The sequence below is a fragment of the Euleptes europaea genome, chromosome 15 (genome assembly GCF_029931775.1).
Source record: "Euleptes europaea isolate rEulEur1 chromosome 15, rEulEur1.hap1, whole genome shotgun sequence".
Taxonomy (NCBI): Eukaryota; Metazoa; Chordata; class Lepidosauria; order Squamata; family Sphaerodactylidae; genus Euleptes; species Euleptes europaea.
This window is the reverse complement of record NC_079326.1, coordinates 39,592,532-39,615,586: the sequence shown is the minus strand read 5'-3', so window position 1 is coordinate 39,615,586 and position 23,055 is coordinate 39,592,532. Positions and strand designations below refer to the sequence as shown.

Genomic DNA, 23,055 nt, shown 5'->3' with positions numbered 1-23,055 from the left:
ACATAGTTTGGTTTTCTGGGCTAGCCTGATCTCATCAGACCTTAGAAGCTTAGCAAGGTCAGCCCTGGTTAGTATTTGGATGGGAGACCTCCAAGGAAGCCCAGGGTTGCTATGCAGAGGCAGGCAATGGCCAACCACATCTGAACATCTCTTGCCTTGAAAAACCCTTACAGGGTCACCGTACGTCGGCTGTGACTTGATGGCACTTTCCACCACCATTGCTTAGAATGCAGTGAAACATCCCAGTGGGCAGTACCATGTTTGCAGTTATCCATTCACTGGACTTGTTGAAATGTACTACTTCTCCCAAACTCTCTGTTTTAGGAGATTAGAAACGGCTTTTGGGCTTGCATGCTCCTTTCTGCACTTTCCTCATTGTGCTAGCACTCACAGTCAGGATTGACCCCGTGCAGTCATTTTCATCTGTGCTTGGGAAGCAATGGAGAAAGAAGGCTCATGAGAATGATCTCAAAGCTTAAGGTGGCCTGGGGGGAAGAAGTACATCTGAACAGATCCATTGATACAATACAGTAAAGCTTGCATTTGAACTATGAGGAAAAGATGTATATGAATATAGTAAATAGTATGTCCAAGGATGCAGAATTAAGATCACTGAAGTGGCTGTAATTACAGGATATTTAAGGATGCCGTCCCGTACACAACAGCTAGGCTGCTTAAATCCCATTAAAGCAAGGATTTATGTGCAGGATGGCAGCCAAACTTTACAGCCCAAATAATGTCAATTTAAAGCTGTAGACTGGTAGACCTTTTGGGGTTTTTTGCCACATTTTGTGTAAAAGTCTCCCATCTGCCAGTTTGATAGACCAGACTTAATAATGTTATGGTATCTTGTAATACTGTTGAGATGTTCAAGATGTTTCAAGCAACACAAGGGCTGTATCCTGCAGCAACAGAGCATCCACATAGACATTTCCTTTGAAAAAGCCTGCTAAGAGGCTTCGAGGGTGCAAGGGGAAAATGGCAGGTGTGGCGGTATGGTGGGGGTAAAATGGCACTGATGAGGGTGGAAGTTTTGAAACTGCACGCCTCATTCACTGGACATGCAAGTCCATTTGGACTACAGATGTTCAGGAAATACTGTAGCAAAGCAGATGGGAGAAGCTTGGATGATTCAAAGAGCACAGCTCCAATAAAGGCCGAGGTGAAGCAAAAACATCTGTGTAGATGTTCCTTGGCCACATGCAATCATGTTTGAATGGTAGTATACAGTTCTTAAAGGGCCGATTCACCCAGGTTGAGTTTGGGATCCTCTCCCTGTGTAACCAACAGATTAGAATTGTGTGCCCTCCTTAGTTGCTGCTTGCAATTTGGATTGGAACTTCGCCATACATAGAGAAGGAGCTTCAGCCCTCCCCCCACACCATACAGTTTTCCTATCCTTTTTTTTATTGTGTTTGAGAGTTGTCCGGCCCCAAGACTGATACCAAGTTAAAAGTTCTCCCTACAGCATAATGACTGAACAAGCTGTCTTTTTTTGGCAAACTTTTTGTTTGTTTGCTCAGATCAAATACAGTGCTATATGTAAAGTATTATTTCTCTCTTTGCCTTTTAGAATCCAAGTGAATGATCAGATTATTGAGGTTGATGGTACGAGTCTTGTAGGAGTAACCCAGTTTTTTGCAGCAACTGTACTGAAAAACACAAAAGGTACAGTCAGGTATGTGTTGCTTTATAAAAATAATTAAAGTAGAAGGAAAAGCTCCAAACTAATTTAAACGACTTCCTACCAGAAGAATTCGTATAGGAGGCTATTATTTTCTGTTAATTGATTGGTGAGCTTTCTTTAGGTTTCTTATTGGAAGAGAAAAACCGGGAACCCAGAGTGAAGTAGCTCGCCTAATCAGTGAGACATTGGAACAGGAGAGATGTTTGTTGGAGCAGCAGTATATCAATGATACAGAACAGGTAGCAATTTAAAATACAATACTGCATTTATATTGCAAAAATTTGTTCTACATTATTTGTTTAGTTAAGGTGTCGGGCTAGGACAGGGGTCCTCAAACTTTTTAAACAGGGGGCCAGTTCACTGTCCCTCAAACACTGTTGGGGGCGGGCCGTCCCCCCCCCCGCCCAAACGGGAAGGCAGCCAGGCGCCCAGGCAAAGAAAAGTTAACTTGCGGCAGGAGGACGTGCCGCCCCTCCCCCAGGTGCCTCTCCATGGCCGAGACTCCCCCCTTCTCTGGGCTGAGAGACCCCGCCGCCACCGCACGCCCTCCTTTCCCGCCTCCTAGAGTGGGAGGCGGGCTGGGCTGGCCCCCTGCTTGGCAAAGAGCACCTGAGGGGAAGGGGGAAGGGCACGGGAGGAGGCCTGCGGGAGACGGGGGTCTCTCAGCTCTCCCCTCCCCAGAGGCGCCGCCACCCAAGCCCCCTGCGCGGGGGCCCCGGCGCTCGCTCGCCTCGCTCCTGCTCGGCTTGCAGGCAGATGGGGATGTTCTTCTTCCAGCCCGGCATGGCTCCTTCAGGGCTGCAGCGGCTGCTGCGGCAGGAGGAGCAGCGGCGGTGAGGGGCACATTGCAGTCCAAGGCGGCACCTCCTGTCCCCCGAGCTGCGCGAGCGCCTGGGGAAAGGAAGGCGGCGGCGGCGGCAGCTCTTCAGGGCAGCCGTGGCGGGGAAGGCGCAGAGGCGGCGGCGGCTCCCGGGTCGGCGCTGGTGTCGCTGCTGCCGCCGACGCTTTATACGGCGAACGGACGCCTTAATTTGGGGAAGGGGCGGGTGCGGCGGTGGCTCCGGAGGGAGGAGGGGGCCGGGTTCAGGACCCAGCCCGCGGGCCGTAGTTTGAGGACCCCTGGACTAGGACCTAGGATATCCAGGTTCACATCTCCACTTGCACCATGGAAGCTTGCTGGGTGACCTTGGGCCAGTAATGCATTCTCAGCCTCGACCCTGACAAGTATTTGGATGGGAGACCTCTAAGGAATACCAGGGTCGTGATGCAGAGGCAGGCAATGGCAAACTACCTCCAAAGGTCTCTTGCCTTGAATACCCTACGGGGTCACCATAAATCAGCTGTGACTTGATGGCAAAAAAAAGTATTACTTTGGATGCTCTGATTATTTATGGGAGTAGTTATTTTTGTCTTGGTTGCGTAAGGTTATATTTAGTTTCAATAAAGTGGTTTTTAATATTGTTTTAGGATGATGATTATGATGATGACGACGATTCTTTTGAAACACATCTACATGGGAAATCTGTAGAGGTATTTTATCTCCCTGAAAATGAAGATATAAATTTCCCACTAGACATGGATTCTACGCAGTTTCTACTGAAGTTCAAAGAGGTATAATGCACTTTGTTCTGTATGTTAAATATATTGTTAATCATCCAACCAGTGTTGAACCCTGTGTATGCCTTGCAGTCAACAGGGCTTATATGGTATGCTGAGTATAATTCCAGATTTAAGGAGAAGTTGACATTCTCCTTAAATCTTCTGCTGCTCCTTTTTGAAAAACAATTGGTGAATTTCATTACAGTAGGAAGTAAACATTAGTTCAATAGTTACATGTAGGTGCAGGGTTTTTGATTTATCTTCTGTTGTTAGTTGTAGCATTTGATTCCTTATGATGTCTTACACTAGGATATTAATTGATGTGAAAATAAACTTTAGTTGGTGTTTTAAAAGCTGCTTGGGTGAATGCAGGTTTTTCCATTTGGACACAGAATATTCTCAGTCTTGTTTTTTTTTTTCTGTCCTCTTATCACTGAGGTACATAAAAGGTTGTGTCCACAATTTTGCTGAGTTGCATAGGAGTAAATTTGGGCGAGGCTCTTAGAAGCAGTGAATTGTTCACCCTACCACTGGGGCTCCTTAGATATCAGTATTTATCAGGAAGCTCTTACTGAAAAAAAATCAGTATTAGAAGCAGAGCGCACTGAAGGGATTATTGCTGTCAAAGACTTCTTTCCTTGGAAAATCTGTTTTCTAAGGTTTGAGGGAGCTCCATAAATTGTGCGATGTATTGTTGGGGGAATTAGCAGAAATCGGTTCATGCAAGAATTGGGGGAATGGATGATTCTTATTTCTCAGGGTCACTTAAGCATCTTTGCACATTAGTGCAGTGGGCTGCTGAAAAAAGAGTGAAGGCAACAAAGGTTCCTTCTGCAAGTTCTAGATCCAATCCTTTATATTTAGGAACAATTCAAATTTAGGTGAAAAAAATTAGAAGTATTTTTGCTGTCTTAAATGAAGACATGGTGATAGAAAAGCAATAACCTTGAATGTTTCCTCTGACAAATCTGTTTTATCATTGTCTAGTTACAGCTGAAACATGCTGTTACCACAGCTGAAGTTAACCAGCTTAAGGAAAAGGTAAGATTTTTAGTGTAATAAACTTTTGCTGTTACTGGTAACTTGAAAGCAGTCTTCCATAAGCCTTTGTAATTGGAGTTAAGAGTGGTCACTGATAATATGTGACACCACAGCAGTTAATCTGAGTTTGGCCCAAGATGAACATTGAAATGGAACTCTTCATAAAATGCATGATCCTATCTATCCTTGTAGGTTTAATCCAGAAGAGCTTTTTGGAATGCATAAAACAATATTATATAGAATCATATTATTATCTATTGAGCATAGATTAACCAAGATTTTTAAAGAGACATTCTTGTTTTCCAGTGATGTATGGGAGATTGGGTATTTTTGGAAAATTAGATTGATTAAAGTAGTTGTGTGAAGAATGATCATAGCACACTACTAATATTGTGATGATTAATTGTTTTAAAGTTAAAAGCAACAGAAGCTGAAAAGATTGAATGGGAATTAGGTAAATCTCAGCTCCAGGAAACATTAGAAGAGAACAAAGAAAAAATAAAGAAGTTGGAGACCTATTGGTTAGAAGCACAAAGTTTATGTAAGACAGTAAATGAGCATCTGAAGGACACCCAGGAACAATATGATGCCCTGGAGAAAAAATACAACAAGGCCAAGAAATTGCTCAAAGAATATCAACAGAAGTGAGTATATTATCATTTCCTTCTAGTTCAGCTCACAGTAGTCTGTGTCTGTCATTTCTTTTATGTACTGTAACAAAAGCTGCACATATCTAAAAAATGTTGGGGTTGGTGTGGGGCCTATGGGGTCGCCATAAGTGACTTGACGGCACAAAAATGTGGGGGGGGGGCTGTGAGGAGCTTGTGAGAAGGCTGAAGCTGATTTCCTATAGTACAGGATGAGAATGACAACTTGAAATCCTGATGTGTTGCCTTGGCAACCAAAGTGGTGGCTGAAATCTTGCAAGATGGCCATGTTCTTTGGGGAGTACAAAGTTGGGATGAGGGTGGATTTGATTTAAATCAAATCGATTTGAATCATTATTTAAATCACTAGTCAGTGAGACTAGATTTAAATCATGGTTTTCCACATAAATAGCACTTCTCATTATATTTAATTCGGGCCTCCAGGCCTTGCATTTCTTTGTTGCAGTGTTTGCTTTTTGCACATTCCTACCTTACCCCATAGGTAGAGAAACTTCATTAAAATATTCCCAAACTGGGTCTTTTCTATGGCCTGCTGCCGTTACAGGTTTTCTCCTCCAGGGAGAGAATAATATGATAAACCTCAGGCTATACACACAGAGATCACAAGACTTGAGGAGAATTCTGCTGAAAAGGTTTCCCTTTCATTTTTACTGCTTGCCCCTCCCTCCTCATACTTAGCTTCTTGTGCAGATCTATTCCAGTCCAATGTTCTATTCATTGAACTTCTTAAAACATAACACTTAAGAGGTAAGGGATTGATTCTGTGAACATAGATTTACTAAGGAGCAATGGGATCAAGGTCTTTTTCTCAACTCTGTATGTTTATTTTTATTTTTAATTTGCCATGAAGAAGAGGCATATTATCTCTGCAGACACAAATTCACAGTTTTAAGAACTGCAAAACACAAGAATATGTGATAATATGTTCTAAGTAGAAAAATTGCCCAAAATTATGTTAAAGAAACCTCTGGAAGATCATGACATTGTGAAGTAATTAATGGAATTCATTTACCAAAAACTTTAAACATTGCATGAATTTATAGCCTCATGCTACATTAATTAAAAACTAATCCTTCTCTCATGATGAATAACCTTTGGATTATAAAATTTAAGTTTCTCCAGGCAGAAAGCATGCTTCAAAATTATATAGACAAGGTTTCTCAAACAAATATCTTCTACACCAGCCAAGGTTTCCAGAACTTGTATTGTTTCATTGCAAATGGTTTTAAAACGTAGCTAGCCATAGCAAACCAGGGATCTGGCAGCATCAGGCAAACCAGGCATTTACTGAGGCATCAGCAACAGGAGGGGGAGAAGTGAGCTTGCAAGGAGTCTTTTCACAGAAAAAACAGGCACTTTCAAGTCAGGCACTACGGAGTCACAAGTAGCTGAGAAGTACTCACATAAATTAGGAAGGTCTTGAAAAGATCAAATGAAAAAGGGTAAAGCATGAATGCACAGGGACTGTTTAGCAACGCCATTTCAAACAGGAGGGTGGGGGAAGGAATTTCAAGGAAGGAACAGAGACAGTCAAAGTCCACAACGTGTTTCCTCAGCAGTGCGGATCGGAGAGATGGAGCATCATGCCCTTTCTGTTTGTGGCAGACAAGCAGCACACAAAATAAACAATCTGTTGCAAACAGGGAAGTTTGGGAGCCGGTCAACTTAAGCTGGCAAAACCTAAAACAATCTGGCCCAATATAGGTTGGTTTGTCACACTTGCTTTCAGAACTTCTGTACGGAACAGGACATAGATGGAGAATGTTTGAAAATAGCTTTGGCAGCATGAAAGAGGCCCCCGTTCCTCTGCTGAGGGGAACAAGCGTAGTTTCAGAAAAGCACGGATGAAGATGCTGGCAGTTAAGGAGAGTGAGTGTGATGAAGGTGGAGAGAGCACAGAATGTTTAGGAACGGGAGGAAATGTTGGTTAACAGGCTGGTGAACATTTAACCCCACCCTTACCTGCCTCTTAGGAATTTCAGAAGCGTTCACTATTGAACAGTTAGAATAATGTATTGTGAGATTGTAGAAACAAAAACAATTTGGAGGTCTTTAATCAGAGGCTGGATGGCCATCTGTCGGGAGTGCTTTGATTGTGGGATCCTGCATAGTGGGGGGAGGATTGGGGTCACTGGGGATGTGTGGGGAGGTAGTTGTTAATTTCCTGCATTGTGCAGGGGGTTGGACTAGATGACCCTGGTGGTCCCTTCCAACTCTGATTCTATTATGGGCTAATAATTTTGAGCCTGTGGGTTAAAGGACATGAGCTGACAATACTGAAAACTGTTCCCTTTTCAGATAAAACAGAAGTCCAATGGCACTTCTGTTTTTAAGCAAAGGCTAGGTAGCCATCTGTCAGCAATGCTGATTCTAAGACATTAGGCAGATCATGAGAGAGAGGGCGTTTTGGCCATCTTCTGGCCATGGAGTAGGGGTCACTGGGGGTGTGGGGGGAGGTAGTTGTGTAGTTGTGAATTTCCTGCATTGTGCAGGGGGTTGAACTAGATGACCCTGGAGTTCCCTTCCAACTCTATTATTCTGTGACCTTAAAGATTAACTACATTTATTCCAGCATGAGCTTTCACGAGTCAGGGCTCACATCTTCAGATACTACGCATGAAGCCTGGTGGGTGACCTTGGACTAGTCAAAGTTCTCTCCGAACTCTCTCAGCCCCACCTACCTCACAAGGTATCTGTTGGGAGGTGACGGGAAAGTGATTGTAAGCCACTTTGAGACTCCTTAAAGGTAGAGAAAAGCGGGTATAAAAACCAACTCTTCTTCCTCTTCTATGAACCTTATTCCACATTTTGTAGGGAAAATTACTGAAGGGGGGAGAGTAAGGGGCAGACAAAGGCTTAGTGTGAATCCCATCATAAATCTTTCGAATATGATTCTGTGTGTAAGTGTAAGATGAATCCCTTCTAATTGCACAATATGGTTATGCCTGTTCCCCCAACAGAGAAATAGAATTCACGAAGAAAGAAGAGGACCATATAAAACTTCTTTATGAGAAAGACCAGGAACATATAAATCAACAGAAAATATTGCAGAAGAAGGTAAGTTGTGATGACTTTTGAACTTTTAAAAAAGTTATACTGCTTGTTGGTCTTAAAACTGTTCTAATATTTTTTAGATTACAGAGCTTGAAGAGAAATTAAAACTGTATGAGGGTCTCCCTTATATGTTTGGAAATGGCATAGAGGCTGCTGCTCCAAGTCTTGAACATCTGACGGAACATTTGGAAGTAAAAGAGAACGTTCAGGAAATTGAGATTTCAATGGAGAAACTGGATTTTTCTGGTAAGTAAACTGAATATATGGTCGTTTTTACACGCTTCCTTTGGTTTACTCATCATTATGAAAGATGTAATGTACAGTGCAATCCTTAAGAGAGTTACACCTCTCTATTCCCATTCACTTCACTGGATTTGGAAGGGTGTAACTCTCTTTAGGATTGTACTGTTAATTTCTTAAATAAGCTCTAAACTGTGTTGCTAGAAAGTATATACTTGCTGGACACTAGATGAAGCAGCTTCTCACTTGTTAAATGAGAGAGCGGTAAGTCTTGTTACTTACCTGGAAGGAATTAATAGATGAAGATGTTATATTTTCAACAATGGAACGTTGTATGTGGGATAACTTAGGTTTTGGAAAAACTACCAGTTGGTTTTGTGTTGTCTTCTTTTGCTGGCAAAGCAGACATGCCTCCTCTTTTAAGTATGCCAGAGTCAGGATTGTCACTTAGTCCTGTACTCAAAGATTATAATATAATCTACACTTAGGCGGGGGGAACTATGGTGTTGAGAGAGTATCTGTGTTTTGACAGGAATCAAGTAACACCTTTAAAAGGTAAAGGTCCCCTGTCCGTGTACTGGGTCATTACTGAGCCATGGGGTGACGTCACATCACAACATTTATTAAGCAGACTCTGTTTACTGGTTTGCAATGGCTTTCCCCAGTCGTCTACACCTTAGTGTATAACAAAACTTATTTCAACGTAACCTTTTGGTAGAGTTGACATCAGCTGTATGAGGTGTACAGCCATTGGGCCTTATTTTATATACAGCTGGGAGCGGGGCTGGACTCTGGCTAGAGAAATTCAGGTTGCTTAAAATCTTTAATGCTAGTTTATGAATGGGCATTAGGTAACCTTCTTGAGCAATAGTTATTATTGTGTCACTGGAGTATCCTTTTTTAAATGTAACACTGAATTTGTTATAGATTTTGATGCTTTCCTTGGGGACACACCCAGGTTAGACACCAGTGCACATAAAGCAAAAGCTCAGCTTGCCTTGAAAGTGAAACGTCAGCCACCCTCTCGGTCGAAGCGAAAAGAATCTCTTGGAGCCGAACTGAAAGATGCCTGTTCACAGGTACAGTATTATTGTGGTGGTTTTTTTTTTCCGTTTCAGTTTTAACTGTTCCTCTGATGAATGCATTCATAACATTTAATTTAGTTATGGTAGTCATTCAGTAATTTCTTGAGAAAGGGTTTAGATTCAGAGAGCCTCTTATGTAATGAAGCCATTATTGCTCTGAGTTTAGAGTGGGTACTCTGATTCTTCTTCCCTGCTTCCCAGCTGCAATCTTCTGCACTACATTGTATGCAATTGCGAAGTCTGTCTTCATGCTGTGGAACAGTGGGGGGGTGGGAGACTGCAAGAGCCTGTAACAGGAAGGAAGAGGCAGACCACCCATGGTGCACAGGCCCACTCATGGTTCTTTGGGTCATAGCCAAATAAACATAATTTTGGACTGATACGTGCCTGATTTGGGGCTTTGAAATTGAGGAACACTCTGTAGGCATTAAAGAATTTTCAGTAATGTGGTCCATTAAGCCAGCAGTGCGTTCCAGTCCAATGGCGGGAAGGCTGCATGGTTGGCACTGATCTTCTGATTTTTATAATTGCCATTGTTAACCTGTAATTGAAAAGCTGTCTTGCAGACAGGCTTAGTGGCTTTTTTGAGGTCATGACGGAACCACTTTTTTTTCTTCCAGCAAGCAAGGCATAGAGAGTCTCTTGTTTCTTTGTTCTGGTATCTTTGTTCTGATATCTTTCCAAGCAAATAAAGAAGTCCATTTAGCTATAGGGTCCATAGCTAAACAGCGTTTAGGCAACTTTTCTTCCTTCTTTGCAGCTTTTCACTAATTTTCTGCTCTCAAATTGATGGTGCACTGCCAGATTTTGATAAGACAATAATGCACAAATAATAGTAAAGTACATTCCAAGGAAGTTAAAACTTCATGGAGTCCCCTGAAAACTTACATAGAACCAGTTAGTGGGAGAAGGGGATGCTTTAGGTATGACTCAGGTGTGATTCACTAACCGACTCTGTGTGTGCTGATGACCCACCCCAGTAGGACTTTGTCGTTTCTCACTTGTTGCTACTCTCCCACCCCCCCCTGGGTGTGCGCTGTCTGTATCTTAAAAGTTAGTCTTGCTTGGAGAACAAATAATGTGCATAGGGCAGAGGGAGAGAGAGTAATGTTTAATTATACAGCAGCTGTGTGTGTGTGTATGTGCATGCTTATGTGTGCATGCACACTGTAGTGTGGTTTGATCAAGAGTATTTCATTTACCTAGCTATATTTCTGCTACAGACTGCATTAATTTTAAAAGATTTCCTCAGACACCCTGGGACAACATGAGCCAGTGCAACACAGACCATCCTTTAACCTTTGAGAATTAGTCACATTGGGCATTCCATCCTGCTTAGCCCCCTTCTTTCTTGTGTACAAAACCCTGCTTCTCTCCAAAACAAAGTTTGCTCTTAAACCTGGCTTTTGCGTCTCATTAAAAATCCTGGTCGAGGATGAAACCTAGTGAGTTTAACCACAGTTCACTTGGGTGACAGTGGTTAGGGCTGTAAGGGAGAGGAGCGAGAATTCATGCTGAAGACATCAGGGTCTGCAGGGGGAGCATAGTGTGCAGCCAGCAGCCCACTCCTAATTCCTTGGTCAAGGTTAAGGGGCAGATTGAGTTATATGAACTAAGTTAAAATACATTCGTTATAATATTTTAATGTTCCCATTTGTAAAACTTACAAAAATGTGTTAGTTTCCCCAATTTTCTCCTCACTTTTCTGGTGATTATATTGCTAATATGGAATGTAGAGGACCAGATCAAGTTATATTGCATAGCTAGATTTATTCTGTTAACTGTAAAATAAGGTACTAAGGATGCAGTTGTATAGGCACTTTAATGGAGGAATCTACAGAATAATTCATATGTTCAGGCAGTGGTGCAGTGTAAATGGCTTCTGTCTGATTGGGGTTCCCCACATATACAGAAGTATTTGAATCAGCTTTCCATAACAGGGCAGGCAGATTACATGGTGAAATTCCCATTCCAATGCTGTTGCTTCCTGGAGATGAGCAGTTAAGAGTTCATCCACCATTACTGACAGATCCTTGGTAGGGGATTTGGAGGTGTGGGAATTTCACCACACAATACAGTTGTTGTGGGAAGCTTGTTCAAGCTGTATCCCCAACCATGAGAGATTATTTTCTGCAGTAACTATGGGGGGTGGCGGGATTAAAGATGTATTTAAACAGTAGAAACATTCAATCATAACTGCACTAAATGTTTTTGCAATGAAAATTAATTTGAGTTTTATGTTTTAAAAAGTTTAATTTTAAACATGTTAATTTTAAAACGTTTTCAGGATGCTGATGCTGATTCAGAGGAAAATGTCCAGGGCAAGTCTTCAGAAGTGACAGAAAAGTTAATTTCACCACAGCAAAATGATGTGGATGAAAGGGTTGATAAATATGAGCGAGCTGAAAGCACAGATAGCTTATTAGAATCCAGTCCATCAGTTTCTGTGCACTCTTCTCCAGTTTATAAGCCGCACACAGAAAATAGTTCTGGAAATGCTCATTCTCCTTCCAATGATGATGCAACTCTAAGTTCTCCTTCAGGATACTGCAGAAATGTTAAGCAAAGAGAATCAAAGGGTAAAGGCAAAGAGAGCAAAGGTAACTCATTTGTGTGATAGGAACCCCCTGCCACATACTATTTTACCACTCCGTTCTGCAGATCTACATAACTCAGGGGCACAGAAAGCGATGTCATCTAGGAAAAAATTGTTTTATGAAGCTGGCATCCTATTGGAGTCCTGTTACAGCATATGATCATGGTATATTGAGAGTACAGTTTTGCTTATGCTAGCTTGGAAGGTGGCTTTCAGCCCATTCTTGAGGTGGGGGACTGAAAGTGCTGTGGAGGCAGCGTGACCCCACCACCAGCGTAAGTGGCCTTTTATCACGGAATAAGAGGCACTTATGTGGGGGCAGCACCATTGGTGCCTGGGCGCTGCAGAGCTGCACGCTGCTTCTCCAACGCCGCAGTCTCTCTGGGACCTAAATCCTGGAAGAGAAATGCATCTTCGACGGGGGGGGAGGGGGGCGGTTTCCCGGGGCGGGGAGCTGACAGTAGTCAGCTTCCAAAGCCCCTCCAGCCTGGGAATGCCCCCTCCAGCAACAGCGTTGCTGCACCAGGTTTTTCCTGGTGCAGCCTTGCTGTTTTCATTGGGGGGAAAAGCCCCATTTTCATTTTTAAACTTAAAAAAAGGTTTTTTTAAAGCCTTGCTGCAGCCGAAAATACTCTTCAGAGGCACCTTGGCCACGCCATCCATGGCTGCCACAAGGCTCAGGAATGAGCTGTTGGTGTCCTCTAGGAGGACGTGTACTTGAATTGCACTTTCTGGCCATGACCTCTGTGGCCCACTTCTGCATCACAAAATGTGGTACAGATCAGCAAGACAGTGGCTGTTGCTGAGAAAGATGTCAAATTTCAAGCAATGTGGAAGCAGCAGGAAAATACACTTTTTTCATGAGGAAACTGAAATGTTGGGGGGAATTGAAATACATGCAGGGCGCCGGGTCATTCCTGACCCATGGGGTGATGTCTCATCCCGACTTTTACTAGGCAGACTTTGTTTTTTAAGGGGTGGTTTGCCAGCTGCCTACAAAGAAGGACAGTGTCATCTGTCATATAGTAATATAGGGAATTGTAAGGCCTTGGAGCATGCAGATCAGTTGAGGAAAAGCTTATTGGGTTGATCAGACAAGTAGAGATTAAATAATTGAGGGGCCAGAATGCAGGAGGTCATAGCTAAGGTATTTCTGCTCCCATCCTAATATGTTCCAGGAGATCATTTTCAAAGGTCTTGTCTTGGGACATACAGAAAGTAATTCATCTAATGCCTGTATACCACCAACTTAGCTTTCTAGAACACAGACATTAGAGGACGTAACAGGATTGCTTGGTTTGGTTTGGGGGAAATATGTGTTAGGCATGAAGCTTGGGCTCTGTGCCAACTTAGAAAAAGCCCAAAAATCTCTCATGGCCTGCCAGTCCATATCTACAAGTTTTTGAGAAATAGGAACAGAATCTCCTTAGGTGATCTCACTAGGACCTTAGAGGTTTGCTGGACACAGAACATCCATTTCAGTTTGCAAAGTATATTTAAGGCAGAAATTTCATATTAATATTTTCATTTGTTAGTCTTGGAAATGGTGAATAATATTAATCTTTTTTAATGTAACAGATGAGAAAAAGAATGAAGAAAAGACTGAATTAAATGAAAATGCCTCTACTGGAAAATCCAAAAGGCGTTTTCCTGATTTTGGGTAAGATTTCTTTGTCTTTTAATGATGGACTGGTAAAGTTCCCTTATTACCTGACTGAACTACGTTTTTACCATATATGTTTGCACATCTCCTGAGAATAGAATCTCTTGGGAGTCTTGCTGCATGCATGTTGGTGTTCTGTTGGAGAACCAGGTGTCCATGACAGTGAAAAATGCTTACTTTCAGCTACGTCTGATTAGGAAGTTGGCTCCATTTTTGCATATGCCTGATCTGGCCACAATGATCATGCTTCAGTAACCTTGAGGCTAGATTACTGTAATGCACTCTACATGGGACTGTCTTTGAAGACTATTTGGAAACTGCAGCTGGTGCCCATTTGTTATCAGGGCCTAACCAACAGGATCATGTCACTCCTATTATGTGGTCCCCTCACTGGCTGCCAGTTAGTTTCTGCATCTATTTCAAGGTGTTGGAGCTCACCTTTTAAAACCCACATACTTGAAGAATTGCCTCTTCTCCATATTCCTGAAGCTGCAGCTTTGTTTTTCTTAGCAGGTTTTATTGTTAGTATCCCCCTTGTCCAAGGCATGTTTGGCAACAATCTGGGCTGGAGCCTTTTCAGTGGCTGCTCCATGTCCCTGGATCAACCTTCTGGAAGAGGTTGGACCGGGATGGGGTAGGGATGGGGACTGGGCTTCTACCCTTTGTCTGGGCAAAGGGAGAACACACTGCTGGTGGGGGGGAATTAGGTGTTTTTAACATTTGTATATCTGTTGATTTGATGTTTGTTTTATCAAATTGTTTTTATAGTGTTATTAACAGCCTTGGGTCCTGAGACGCTCAGGAGAAAAGCAGGCTTATAACAATATTTAATAACTAATTTTTTATTAGTTTCTTTTTGCTAACTTCAGTGACTGAGCTTGAGTTTGGTTTTGCCTAAGCCTACATTCTAGTATAGTTATTGCCAGTTAAGTGCTATCTGGCATATATGTGTTTAGAAATATTGTCCTACCGCTGTAAGATAAGGGAAAACTTTATTATTACATAACTGTGTGCATATCTGGATGACTGGGCCTCGTCCCTATTAGAGAGTGAGACTTGGTCAGGGAGGGCGGCCTATTAAAAAAAATCTAAATAAATAAAGATTGAGGTGTATTTACATAGCACATAACTGAGATATGGCTGAGATGTGATGAAATATGATTCAGAAAAGGATTACTTTAACTTCTCTCCCTTGAAACTCAGTGCACGAGATATTGGCGTTCCAAAGAATCCTAAGAATGGCACTGGCAGCATTTCTAAGGACAGCCAAGAATGCATGTGTAGTTTGTGAATGCTGGTAGTATACTTGCATGAGGCATTAATGCTTTCTTAGGTTAATATATTCACCTACTGAAACATAGGTTGCTTCCACACAGGGATTTTTCTCTATTTGGACAGCAGGATCCACACAATGTTGTGTCCAATCCATGGCCTCCTGGGGCTTTCTCCTTTGAGTTGGATCAAACGAAAACCTCCTTTGTTCCAGTTCAAAGGAGGAATTACAGGGTGGCTGCAGGCCAAGCATCCACATCCGGGCAGGAGGTGGAGCTAAGTACCACCTTCAAAATGGCAGTGCTAAACTCTACAGGCCCCCGCTAAGCGTTTTGCCTCTTTTAAAATGTGAATGTTTCGATTCTAATTGACAACTGTGTGATAGTTACCAAATTAGTTTTTCTGCATGTCACAAATGCCTTTGGATTTAGTTTGGCCTACTTTTATGAATGTCAAATTAGATGTTTTCCTTACTTTCAGGGGCCTAAGAAAATCTGGCGGCAAAGGCAAGAAACAGGAAAAAGAAAATGCAAGAGGTTCTCTGGATAGCCGGTATTTATAGATTCATATCACATTCTTGACTTTGCCATCCACGCTGAACTTTCAAGTTTCTTATTTGTTTTGGCTGCAAGAGGCTTAACATAGCTGTCACATTTGGAATTTTTAGTCAAATACATTTAGTTCGGTATGGTTATATGTACAGAAACTTATTGTAGAATCGTTTACAAAATTTCATTTTATTTCAGAGGCTCCCGTGAATTACTTGAAGACAACAACTTATCTGCCTCAGATTCAGATTCCCCTATTCCCACTTGCATGCCTTTCTCTTGGTTTGGAGACAGCCACAAAGAGCATAGTTCTGGTAGCACTCTGAGTTTTACTCAGGGTGGGATTGATATTGCCATTGAACAGAGCCAAGAGAAGAACAGGAACAAGGTAATTATATCCAAAATAGCTATATTTTGTGCATTTAGATTTGTTTGGGTATTGGTTGGGTTTCACTGTACTTGTAGCATGTCCAGTACGGAAGGTAAATTATTGCAGTATACTTTTAAAGCAATCAAAATTTGTAGTATGTCTAATGAGAGTTTTAAAAATCTATCCTAATCTGTCCTAATGTGTGGATTCCCCCCATTTGCTTTATTGAGCATATAAAAATGCATAGCAAATTTGGGTTGGCTTCTGTCAGCTTTGGGAGTGCAAAAAGTTTGATTTTGTTGTTGTTATGGTATAGCTTTTTATGAGTGACAACTTAATACCCTGCTACAATATTCCAAAGAAAATTGCACAGTTGTGTTCTGAGGTGTATTTATGTCCCAAGCCAAAATCCAGTGTACATCCATCTTGCAAAAACAACACCTCAAATGGTAAAATTGTTTGTTTCCCATGGTGGTTTTATGCCCCAGGTGCTTTTTTGTTAACAGAAAGAAAACTTAAGTGGCTGAACTTTGAGGACATTATTTACTAATGTGTAAGTGACAGTGCCCTAAAGAGAAGAAGCTGGAGAGCTACTTTTGTACAACGGGGGTAGAAATGTATCCCAGAAGATTTTACCAAGGTTTTAAACTATTAGCTGGAGTTCACTTGCATATTCCCTTTCCATCTTCCCCTTTCCCTGAAATAAGACATTTTAAGTATACAATGATTTATAACATTTTCAAAATGTGTTCAAAATAAAGTTATCATACCACCAAAAAATCAGCAAAAGTCAATAAAATTTATTCTCATAGCTAGCCCCTTATCCCGGTATAGTTGTGGGCATAATTCTTTAATAAATGCCTGTTGACTTACAAAGAACAGGGCTGATAGAATATTTTGCCTGTTTTTATTTTTTACAGGCAGCAAACAGCTTTGTCCAAATGCTGGTTTTCAGAAATCATTGAAATAATTTATATACCCATTTCAGAAATGTTTTATGTGTTGCCCATTTGTTGCCTGTTGTAGTTGTTAATTAGTATTAATCTGTCTTAAACTGAACTCTTAACATCAGTGAGCCTGTAGGCTTGAGACGTAATTGTGACAACTTCCCTTTTTCAGTTTTCCCAGTTACAAGAAGGCCAGCATCAAAAACAATACATTTATTTAGAAAAAAATTCAGGCAATTATTTTTCCTAAAATAGTACAATATCTTAAGTAAATTAACAGTCTTGGATCCACCGGAAACTTCTTCTGGAGGAAAGGATTTCCATCAGTGGCTGGCGACTTTCTCATCTCCCCCTTCCCACTGCAGCTCAAAATACTTTCTGAAATGCTGCTCCTGAAGAATACAGGACTCCCAGGAACAGCATGGTGGGGAGGGAGTCTGAGTTTGCAGTGGAAGGTAGGAATTGATGACACACACACACACCGCTCCCCATCTGTGGAAATCCTTCTCTGGTTTCAGCCCATAGTCCATACACATTGATAGAGTGGAAACTTTGGAATTATCCTGCTTTGAACCAAAAATAAATGAGGTGGTGAAAGTTCCCACTGTTGCAAGTTGAACACTTATTTCATATTCATTTTTCACTGTATTTAACAACCTTTAAATTGCCACACAAGAAGTAGTTGGCTCAGTAGCTGAAGGCTGCACATCTTACTGTACTTCTGAACCAGCATGGTGAGCTAGCGTGGTGTAGTGGTTAAGAGCGGTGGTTTGGAGTGGTGCACTCTTATCTGGAGAACTGGGTTTGATTCCCCACTCCTCCACATGAGTGGCGGACTCTAATCTGGTGAACTGGATTTGTTTCCCCATTCCTACACACGAAGCCAGCTGGGTGACCTTGGGCCAGTTACGTTCTCTCAGCCCCACCCACCTCACAGGGTGTCTGTTGTGGGGAGGGGAAGGGAAGGTAATTGTAAGCCGGTTTGATTCTGCTTTAAGTGGTAGAGAAAGTCGGCATATAAAAACCAACTCTTCTTCTTCTACTACTTTTCCAAAGTCAGCTTTTAATTACTGTACTGCCTTCAACCACAGCACGTGCTGATGCGTTGTCTCGCTCTTGCATGCCTGATGCTTCCCATATAGTGATAATTTTGACCTAACAAATGTAGATTATTTTGTGAATATTTTCAGCTGTTTCTTGCTGTGGATTTTTGACTTGTTTCAATTTTCTGTGTTAATGTTGTATGTGTATGCATATTTCAAGTCATATCCATTTTCTCTCTTAATCTAATGAAAGATACCTTGAAAGTTTGCACAATTTTTGCCAACTGACATTTTCCCCATATAACATATTATCTCACACAAAGGATTTTATTTCACAGTGGGTAGCCGTGTTAGTCTGTTTGCAGTAGTCAAAAAGGGCAAGAGTCCAGTAGCACCTTAAAGACTAACAAAAATATGTTCTGATAGGGTATGAGCTTTCGTGAGCCACAGCTCACTTCTTCTGATACGAAGCCAGCTGATACGAAGCTCATACCCTACCAGAAAATATTTTTGTTAGTCTTTAAGGTGCTACTGGACTCTTGCCCTTTTTGACTAAAGGATTTTATTTGTTTGTGCCTGCATGGAAGCAGGAGCCTAATGCTCACATGAAGGGCACAAGTCTTTTAAATAACTTTAATATTACTTTTATTATATGTTAATATTTGTATTGGTGTAATCTGCTTCAACAGGCAGTATTTGGGGGCTGAAAAAGCAGAATAAAATATCATAAATAAATATAACCTTAGATAAGATAGGGCTGGTTGTCACTGCAGCTTCACCCATGCAGAAAAGTGATTCAGTTTCATGGTACAAATGGGGGGAGGATGAGTCCAAAGCTGTTGTTCAACTTGAATTTTTGTTTAGAAGTTCTATATTCTGAGTTCCCAAGAGGCAATATGTGCTGTGGCCATAATTACATTGCTAGTTAAGGTAAAGGTCCCCTGTGCAAGCACCGGTTCATTCCTGACCCATGGGGTGACGTCACATCCCGACATTTATTAGGCAGACTTTGTTTACGGGGTGGTTTGCCAGTGCTTTCCCCAGTCGTCTTTCCATTACCCCCAGCAAGCTGGGTACTCATTTTACTGACCTCGGAAGGATGGAAGGCTGAGTCAACCTTGAGTTGGCTACCTGAGCTTGGACTGCAGTACTGCAGCTTACCACTCTGCACCATGGGGCTCCTTATATTGATAGTTGTGTGTGTGTGTGTGTGTGTAAATTTAAATATCCATCTCCATCTAATTGCATTGTTTGAGGGAGTGACTCATTATTTGAGAACTTTGAAGCACTATGTTGAGTTTGATTTCATTTATTTTATTTTATTTGCTGTCCAGTCACAGCTGATTTATGGCAACCCCATAGGGTTTTCAAAGCAAGAGACATTTGGAGTTAGATTGCCTTGCCTGACTCTGCATCACATCCCTGGTATTCCTTGGTGGTCTCTCATCCAAATACTAGTCAGGGCTGACCCTGTTTAGCTTCCAAGATCTGATGAGATCAGGCTAGCCTGGGCTATGTGATATGGAGGAGATTTATTCAATAGAGCGTACAGTGTCCTGTCAGATATGATAAAGATATGACTATGGGACTGAGTCTGGCTCATGTTGGTTGATAGGAAGATTCCTCTAGCTTTTCTTCAGAATTTGGTCTTATTGCAATTAGATATGAACTGTTTAAACAATAGGCTGTGCATCAGAGATATTAAGTATAAGATATTAAATTATACTGAATGTAAGCTAGTCTTTCTTACACTGCGGTTCACAGAGTGAAGGATGAATTTAACCTAAGAAGCAGTTGAGGGGAACTGAGTATGTCTCTTGACGTACTGAAGCTTAACCTATGGGGTAACCAGGACTACTCTTTCAACAAACATTTCTGTATGGGTGGTTCTGTAGTCTGTGTGCCTGTGTTCAAAGATACTCTCCTTCCCATTACCAGTACAACATAAAAATAAGATACCCCTATTTCATTTGAACCATCCATCCTTTGGCATCAGGGAATTTAACGCATAGTTAAATTGTGGAACTCCCTTCCCCAGGATGTGGTGATGGCTGCCAACTTGGAAGGCTTTAAGAGGGAAGTGGACATGTTAATGGAGGAGAGGGCTATCCAGGGCTGCTAGTCAAAATGGATGCTAGTCATGATGCATACCTATTCTCTCCATTATCAGAGGAGCATGCCGAATATATTAGGTGCTGTGGAACACAGGCAGGATGGTGCTGCTGCAGTTTTCTTGTTTGTGGGCTTCCTAGGCTCCTGGTTGGCCACTATGTGAACAGACTGCTGGACTTGATGGACCTTGGTCTGATCCAGTATGGTTTGTCTTATGTTCTTAATGCTGCTTTTGTGATATTTTGTTTTTTACAGTATGATTGGTGAATATTTCTTTCTGTATAGCCTTTAGAGAGATTTAGTGTCTCTGAACTAAAATAATCAGGCATATTTTACTATTACGGACTGCTTTTTCACATGTGGTTAATTTTGACTGCTGTTGCACACATTTGGAGGTAATTTTTGATTTATTTTTCTATGTGGTTTCTCGGGGACAGTGAGAGAAGAATAGATTTGCTATATCAGACTTTGCAGATAACTTTTCTGGGCATGGGAATTTTGAGCTGTACAGTGAAAATGTTATAATTTTTATCATATGTCCCTGCTGTTTTGAGTTATATTCAAGTATGTAATTAATGCCAAAACCAGTATTCTTCTTCATTCCTTCCCTTGCCCCTAAGAAAGTGAAATATAATATAATTTAGAATTCATAGTTAGAGAAGCCTGAATGCTGTCATGGCTTAGCTTTTTTTTTGAACTGGAACAGAATTTTATTTTTGTTTTCAGTTATGTTTGAATTATGATACTGTAGGGAAAATATCCTAATGGGAGAGTTAAAGATCAAGAGAAAATAAATAATGAAATGAGAGAGTAGAATTGTACCATCAGCATTTTTCACATCCTTAAGAGGGAAAGGAGCAGAGATGTGACGTTTTAAGTTTTCCAGATGAATATCTAGATGATTAAGTATGTTCATAATATAAGAAGAGTCCTGCTGGATCAGACCAGTGGTCATTCTGGTCTCATGCAGTGATCAGAGGGCCAACAACAGGGCACAGAGACCAAGGCCTTGCCTTGATGTTGCCTCCTGGCACTGATATTCAGAGGTTTACTGCCTCTGAATGTGGAGGTTCCCTTTAGTCACCATAGCCACTGATAGATCTTTCCTCTATGAATCTGTCTAATCCCCTTCTGTGGCCATCTGTGGCCATCACTACATCCTCTGGCAGTGATTCCACATTTTAATCACAGAAGTATTTCCTTTTGTCTGTTCTGAAGCTACTGTACATCCACTTCATTGGCTGCCTCTGAATTCTGCTAGGGAGAAAAAGTTATCTGTCATGTGTGAACTCTCTCTACCCCATGCGTAATTCTAAACCTTTATCATGTCCCCCTTTAGTCATTCATCTCTTTCCTAAACCGAAAAGTCCCAGCCTTTTCTGCCTTACCTCATTTCCCCTTAATCATCTTGGTTGCCCTCTTCTATACTATTTCCAGCTCTGCAATGCCCTTTTCGAGATAAGGTGACCAAAACTGCTCACAGTAGTCCAAATGAGGATGCACCATAGATCTATACAGGGGCATTATGATATTGGCTGTTTTGTTTTCAGTCCCTTTCCTGATAACTGCCACATAATGTTTGCCTTTTTCACTGCTGCGGCACTCTCAGTTGACACTTTCATTGTGCTATGTACTACGACCCCAAAGTCTCTTTCCCTCTCAGTTTCAGCAAGTTCAGACCCCATTAGCATGTTTTTGAGGTTGGAATATTTTGCTCCAGTGTGCATCTCCTTACACTTACCCGCATTGAACTTCATTTAGCCACCTTGTTGCCTACTCACCCAATTAGTGGAGATCCTCCTGGAGCTCTTTGCAGTCAGCCATAGTTTTCACCGTTTATTTATTTAATTTGACTTATAGCCCACCATTTCCTGGCAAAGCCAGGCTCAGGGCAGCTTCCAACATAATAAATCACAATATATTAATATGGGATTAAAACATACAATTTCAAACCAGTTATCCTGATTAAATTTACAAGATGGCATCCTAATAATTTTGTGTCATCTGCATACTTGGCCACTACACTGGTCACCCTCAGTTCCAGATAATTTATAAACAAATTAAATAGCACTGGCACCAATATCATTGTTTTGGGACCCCACTGCTTACGTCCCTCCATTGAGAGAACGGTCCCATTTATACTACTCTTTGCTTCCTGTCATTTAACTAATTTTTAATCCATAGATGGACCCTTCTCTTATCCCATGATTGCTAAATTTAGTAGTCTTTGGTAAGTTACCTTGTCAAAAACCTGTTGAAAGTCCAAGTCTGTAATATATAGCAGGTCACTATTACCAGTGTGTGTGCCACTTTCTCAAAGAACTCCAAAAGGTTGGTTTGGCAGGACTTCCCTTGGGAGAAGCCATGCTGATTTTCCCTTAGCAGGATTTGTTCCTCTATGTGCCTAATAATTCTATCATTGATTAAGTTTAGTGGGGTAGACATTAGGTTAACTAGCCTGTAATTTCCTAGTTCCCCTCTGAACCCTTTTTTTAAAATCAGGGTTAACATTTGCTACTCTCCAGTCCTCTGGTACAGTGGCTGATTTTAGTGACAAGTTGCACATACTGATTACTAGATTAACAATCTCCCATTCGAATTGGCCTTCTAAGCCCATTACCTTCAGTAGACTTAGAAGGGTGCAAAGACTGCACTTTTAGCGTACTTTTGGGATTTTCTGGAAGTCTGTTTTGGCAAATCAAAGGAACCCAACATTTGTGTGTTGTAAGTTGGGAAAATTAATGTAAATTATTCTAGCTAAAATTGACTAAAGTTGATTGCAAATTGAAGCTATTGATTAAAATAACAACAACAGATGTGCTTAAAGTACTGTGTGTCCTTGCAATTTACTATCCCAAGAGGTAAGTTAACAAAACATTATTTTCACTTGTTTGCAGAGTAGAATTGTCGTAGATGATTCATACAATAGCAAGCCAAGTTGTGATCTCTCAGGGTTAGTGACAGAGCCCAGTCTTTCAGGGCATTCACACACTTTAACCTTCTCTTCAAATGAGGTGAGTTTCAGTGTGTCTGTGTGCATTGTTGATGTCACCATTCAGTCTACATTATGCCATTTCAGCTTGTTTAGAATGAAAATGGTAGGTTATCACTTTCAACATAGTATTTTGAT

At 41.4% G+C, this 23,055-nt stretch overlaps 1 protein-coding gene across 2 annotated transcripts in view; it reads left to right on the top strand.

The window, feature by feature from the left end:
* LOC130487991 (neurabin-1-like) overlaps nucleotides 1-23,055 on the top strand; it is a 45,753-nt gene that overhangs the window by 11,445 nt on the left and 11,253 nt on the right. The window contains exons 4-16 of one of the 2 annotated variants that reach the window (XM_056861565.1): nucleotides 1,574-1,678; nucleotides 1,809-1,926; nucleotides 3,155-3,298; nucleotides 4,274-4,327; nucleotides 4,742-4,971; nucleotides 7,956-8,052; nucleotides 8,130-8,295; nucleotides 9,217-9,368; nucleotides 11,662-11,974; nucleotides 13,549-13,630; nucleotides 15,386-15,457; nucleotides 15,652-15,841; nucleotides 22,823-22,939. In XM_056861565.1, the coding sequence (XP_056717543.1) occupies nucleotides 1,574-1,678; nucleotides 1,809-1,926; nucleotides 3,155-3,298; nucleotides 4,274-4,327; nucleotides 4,742-4,971; nucleotides 7,956-8,052; nucleotides 8,130-8,295; nucleotides 9,217-9,368; nucleotides 11,662-11,974; nucleotides 13,549-13,630; nucleotides 15,386-15,457; nucleotides 15,652-15,841; nucleotides 22,823-22,939 (1,840 nt within the window). The remainder of the gene's footprint in view (nucleotides 1-1,573; nucleotides 1,679-1,808; nucleotides 1,927-3,154; nucleotides 3,299-4,273; nucleotides 4,328-4,741; nucleotides 4,972-7,955; nucleotides 8,053-8,129; nucleotides 8,296-9,216; nucleotides 9,369-11,661; nucleotides 11,975-13,548; nucleotides 13,631-15,385; nucleotides 15,458-15,651; nucleotides 15,842-22,822; nucleotides 22,940-23,055) is intronic. The other variant, XM_056861566.1, reaches the window with a different exon arrangement.